The sequence below is a fragment of the Leucoraja erinacea genome, chromosome 1 (genome assembly GCF_028641065.1).
Source record: "Leucoraja erinacea ecotype New England chromosome 1, Leri_hhj_1, whole genome shotgun sequence".
In the NCBI taxonomy this organism is placed as follows: domain Eukaryota; kingdom Metazoa; phylum Chordata; class Chondrichthyes; order Rajiformes; family Rajidae; genus Leucoraja; species Leucoraja erinaceus.
In genome coordinates, this window is record NC_073377.1 from 71,682,348 (window position 1) to 71,687,958 (window position 5,611).

The following is a 5,611-nucleotide window of genomic DNA, read 5'->3' on the forward strand; positions in this document are numbered from 1 at the left end:
ATTTAGTAGATAACATTTAAGTGCAATCAAACCATTCTTCAAGTTATTGAAAATCGTAACAATCATGTCTTCTGGGAATTCGTGTTCAAAGCTGAAGGATTAATTAGAAAAATAAACATTCTTTAGTTTATTGGGTTTAAGGTTAATTTTTGTTTCATACTTTTCATTGAATTAGTTATTTCTCTTTTAACTTTGTAATTTCCCCGTCCGCGCATTTGAAATAAAACATCCTAAATCGAGCTGGTGCTATTTTCCCCCATTAATCTACAGTAAAGGTTTTCTTGAACGACAAGAATTGATAACTGAATAATATTGTCAAAATATTATGTTAAACCTCATATGTTATGTTAATGCACTCTTCAATTTTGTGTTTCCGGTATTACGAACCAAAATATTCTCGACATCAGTTTCACAAATGGCTACGCCAAATCAAAAACATTTATTATCTAATATTTACAAAAAAATCAGAAAGCATTATTTAATTCAAAAAAGATAAAATGTTCGTATTAGAATAAGATGTTCAAATCGGTTACCCTTCATCGCACAATAGTGTTCACCGTCTTTCCTGTAAATTTCCCAGCCAGGTGTGTTTTGTTTTAAAAAGAACCTTTTTTTTCCTTTCTCTTTCTACGCTAGCTGAGTTTTTGCACGGTGCCAGCGTCCAGCGAATGTCCACCCGTGATAACATTTCACGCACAACAGGGGGGAGTCTTGTTGTTAAATTGAGCGTGTAACATTATTACAAAAAGGCGGACCATGACACCCAGCTTCCTCCAGAAAACAGAAAATATCTCAATTTGTGCCCGAGCTATGATCGCTTCAAAAGCTTAAAAGCGCAAGGAAATTGGATCAGGGAGAATCGTCACCCAACTTTCATTATTTAAAAGTAGTCTGATTGAATTAAGGGCAGGGATATGGTTAGAGGGATGATGGAGGGGACTTTGTGCGTAATGGTGTGGTATTAAATTCTAATTAGAGATGCAGGAATCAATGATAGGGAGGCTGGGCAGCCCAGTCCCCCTGTGCCAGCCCAATAGACTGATGAGTTATTGTCATGTAAAAGCGAAGGCAATAAGACCACCGCTTTGCTATTGTCCAAGTGGAAACAGCCAAGTTTATTATGAGGACTATATGCTCTAGAGACCTGAGGCAAGGCAGCTCATAGGAGGCATTTTGATAAAACTAAGCTCTCCTGTTAGAAAGAAGCCCAGTTGTAAAGCAGGCTCTGCGCTGTGCACATCTACCAACCAAAGGCACCTTCTCTCTTTCTCTCTTTTCTTTCTATTTTTGGACAGCTAGCCAGAGCCTTTTCAATGTATAAAATGGAATATTCTTACCTCAATTCGTCTGCCTACGAGTCGTGTATGGCGGGCATGGACACTTCAAGCCTTGCTTCAGCCTATGCTGACTTCAGTTCTTGCAGCCAGGCGAGTGGATTCCAATATAATCCTATAAGGACCACATTCGGGGCCACCTCGGGATGTCCATCTCTAACTCCAGGATCCTGCAGCCTTGGAACTCTTAGGGACCATCAGAGCAGCCCATACGCAGCAGGTAAGGATCTCTCGCAATCCTTTCCAAAGAGTACCCCTTCTCCCCGCAACAAACATGTATATAGGAAGGTTGATTGCATTTGAAAATTGAAATGTGTTTAGTATTTACCAAACGAAATTTGCTTACACAAATGAAAGAATTTATCACGTTAGAAGCGATTGCAGGCAATGGGTAATTCAGTTACAGGGTTACACTATACTAGTCACACCCGAACCGCCAACAAAATTATCTTAAGCTGCCAAAATGATAGGCATAATTTATTTACTTTGCGATGATACGTAAAGCTTAGAAAATCTGTCCTGGTGTAATTAAATAACCAAAGACTAAAGCTCATTACCAGAATGTCTTTAAAGCAGAGTGGCTTGGACTTAATACTGCGATCCTTTTAAACCATTAGATAAACTTTAACTGGCCAATACTTAAAAATGACAATTTGGAAACAATTTTACACAAAACTGGCTGTAAATCAGATTAAAACTAAATAATCAATTGATGCCATTATCTGATTTTATTTCGAAATAGACATTTTCCTGGGTTCTGAGGAAGCTATTCGCAATAATTTATTGATACTATATTTTTATATTACTTTCGTTCCACTAATTATACCTTGAATTAAGTTCGCGCTATGTTATTATGTATACATTTTATCACCTAATTTTAATTCAATGACTTCTAGTACGGAACTGAGAATTGTCTCTTTGTGCACCTGCTTTGCAATGAAGCACATTATAATGTGGATTTTCCAGGACTGCCTTCGTTATACCTTCCCGTATTTTAAAAACAAAAGGATAGTTCGAGAGTTTGACCCATGATCTGAGTTCTCGACTTTTCTCTTGGCTTTCCCTACCCCCACGCCCTCCCTTCCCTCCACAGTACCGTACAAATTGTTTACGGATCACGGCGGCTTAAACGAGAAGAGGAAGCAGAGGCGGATACGGACCACTTTCACCAGCGCCCAGCTCAAAGAACTAGAGCGAGTGTTTGCAGAGACTCACTACCCGGACATCTACACGCGGGAAGAGCTGGCGTTGAAGATAGATCTCACCGAGGCCAGAGTGCAGGTATTACTCAAACAGGGATTTAGCTTAGCACTGTTCACACTGAACAGTGGCGATGTGCTCACTTCTGCAATTAGATGGTCATTATATCGGCAAATCCGAGGATATATCTCATTGCCCCCTTATTACACATTTGGATAACGCCCTCATCCTTCGTGGCATTATCGAACAGTAAAGCCGAGGTTTGTTAGCACAAGAGTGGAATTAGATGACTACACTGCCAGGTACTATTTGGAGTATTGGTGTGCAAGTTTCGAAGGCATAGAATGAAAATGACAATTGAGATAAACTTTAACGGCGTAGGAATAAATAAAAGTCAAAACAGCGCAATACAAACAATTAAATTGGGTAATATAGAAACTCTTTATTTCGCGCAGTTCTATATATCTTAAATCAATGCACACCACCAGAAGTTTATTACATACAAAACAAATGACGAAGAAAAGAGCTGTTATGGTCAAGTTCGAGCTGCAAAAGGAGATATTAATAAAATCTCAATCTCGATCCGAAATCGATCAACCCATCGACCAATCAATGCAAATTCGTCGCCTATTCAATGCAGTTATATTCAGGAATATTTGTACTCTCCATTCGCCTTGCTCGTCGTTATTCTTTCGCCGAGCTCTTCGCAGTCGTTTAGCGTTTAAATGTTCAAAGGTTACTGGTGTGGTGTTTGAGCGGACGCGCCTGGTTGAGCGGATCTTTCCCGGACGCGCCTGGTTAACCACGCACCTGTCATTCCCAGACTCACTGTTAACCCTTCTCCTCCTTTCTCCCCTTCGCCAGGTTTGGTTTCAGAACCGACGGGCCAAGTTCCGCAAACAGGAGCGGGCGGCGGCGGCAGCGGCGGCCGCGGCCAAAAACAACAACGGTTCGTCCAAGAAATCCGACCTGCGAGCGGAGGATGACAACAAGGACTCGAAGCCGGCCGATCCTGACAGCACGGGTCCAGGCAGCTGCGTTGCCACTTCAGGCAACGGCGGCGGTGTGCTCGGCAACGGGGGAGGCGGTGGCCTTGGAGGAGGGGGTGGTTTAGGTGGAGGAGGGGTTGGGGACTCCGCCAAGACGGCGGCAGCGGCGGCGGCAGCGGCGGCTGCAGCAGCTGCAGGAGTAGCGGGCACCGGCTGGGCAACGGGCCCGGGTGGGGTGAGCGCAGTGCCCGACTCAATAGGCGGTCCTTTCGCCAGCGTGCTCTCCTCGCTGCAGAGACCCAACGGAACCAAAGCCACTTTAGTAAAGAGCAGCATGTTCTGAACTTGACCTCCCCCCACCCCACCGCATCACTGGGATTAAAAATATGTAAAAAAAAGTACAAAACGAGAAAAAATCTTTTTGTGTGTCTTTCTACAGCCGTGTTCTGTGAGTAAACCGTAAAAGTGTTATTCTCAGTATTGTCTTCACTAGTTGATCTTAAAAATACTTTTCTCCCCCGTAGTCCACATGAAGTGTGTTTATGGAGAACACACATTAAAGGAGATCATCCTGGGTTGAGTTATTTTGTTTAGGTAAAAGCAGGTTCATATATTAATAACAACAATAACGGCATATATTTTTGTTAAATGCATGTTGTCGTTTATTTTTTATTTCTCTCTCCGTCCCATCAGAAATTATTGTGAACATAATCCTCATAAATTATGTTTAGGAGTTCAAAATTATTTATACGTGGTATAATGGATGCTTATATTTAAATAAGGGAAATATTTCTACGTGTGCATATAGTTTTCCAAAAGTGTACCATTAACTTGATTGTTGATAATAAAATGCAAAGCAAAGGTTGGAATATGTTTCTGTTTTTTGTTACCAGAGTAAACTTGTGAGGATAATATGTGCCGAGTTGAGAGATAAAATTAACCTTAAAAACAAAATGACTGTGTGTTTTCAATATCAGAGGATAGGAAGATGTCAGTGTGATTCTTTGAATATCATTTGCCTAGTTTGAGTAAACATCATTCTAATATATATATATATATATATTAGCAGTTGTTTCGTCTTGTGCGGAGAAATTCACGCACATTTTCGAATGGAGATGGAAATGCAATATTTATATACTAGTTGTAATTGTATTAGTTTCCATTTTTTAAATGTCATGTTCGTTTGGAAAAAAACGGAAACTACAAAATCAAAGCTGTGAAATGATAATAAAAAACGTCAAATAGGCCTGCTGATTAACACTACACTTTGTGTTGCCTGCACATTCTAAGCTCCAACTATCAACCCTTCTGATGAAACCTTTCTTGAAGACGAATATCTTGATGTAAAACCAACAAGACCTTGACCAATTTTCGCTCCTTCCTTTTTATTTTTAAATTTCAAGAAAAATATTAAGATTTTTTTCATAACAAATAAAAATATGATTATGGAAATCAACTCCTTTAAAATGAAAAACAAAGAAAAAAACGTGATCATTTCTGCTTTGATTACATAACGCGAATACAGCTAATCGCAAACCATTTGTAAATGAATAACATGGAGGCGGAGGAAAGAAAGGAAAGAAATTGTAGTTATACAAATACTTAGTTAAGCATGGAATATTTGAAATCTTTTCTCGCCAATAAAATAGTTTGAGTTCCGAATAATGTAATTCAGAAAATCCCGGAAACCATATTTCTCTTCGTCATGCACCGAGATTTCTCATCAGAGGATCTGTTTGTATTCCGCTTGGCGTCTGGGGTATACGTAGACGAGGTCGAACCTAGTTTACGTTTAATAATAAAACCATATAAGAAACAAACAATCGTGTATTCTGTTGATTATTCTAACATAACTAACATATTTATAAAAACGTTCTCAGTGTCTGACGCGTAGTATTTTGGTTATTTTATCACTAAAACATGAAACCTCTTGCGAGTGTGAATTAGCTTCAATGTAAAGTAAGTGAGGGCGAATTATATTAAATGTAAAGTATTTATTTTTCATTTATTCGCTGACTATTGGTGTATAATGTATATCGATTGGTATTGAATAATCAAATTATATTGGCGTTGCCTGGAAAACAAATT

General features: G+C 39.5%; 1 protein-coding gene across 1 annotated transcript; it reads left to right on the forward strand.

Moving 5' to 3' along the window:
• Positions 1-539: 539 nt before the first annotated feature.
• On the forward strand, positions 540-5,338 carry LOC129698094 (paired mesoderm homeobox protein 2B-like). The gene is made up of 3 exons (XM_055636974.1): positions 540-1,554; positions 2,428-2,615; positions 3,399-5,338. Exons 1-3 carry the CDS (start codon positions 1,314-1,316, stop codon positions 3,864-3,866), a joined length of 897 nt encoding a protein of 298 aa, XP_055492949.1. The 5' UTR covers positions 540-1,313; the 3' UTR covers positions 3,867-5,338.
• The last annotated feature ends 273 nt before the right edge of the window (positions 5,339-5,611 follow it).

What these genes read in the sequence shown, in the direction of transcription:
- LOC129698094 (XM_055636974.1), top strand. Translation starts at nt 1,314, where the DNA reads ATGTATAAAATGGAATATTCTTACCTCAATTCGTCTGCCTACGAGTCG. An exon ending in GAGCAGCCCATACGCAGCAG is followed by an intron (nt 1,555 to 2,427) that starts GTAAGGATCTCT and finishes TTCCCTCCACAG; the next exon opens with TACCGTACAAATTGTTTACG. An exon ending in TCACCGAGGCCAGAGTGCAG is followed by an intron (nt 2,616 to 3,398) that starts GTATTACTCAAA and finishes CCCCTTCGCCAG; the next exon opens with GTTTGGTTTCAGAACCGACG.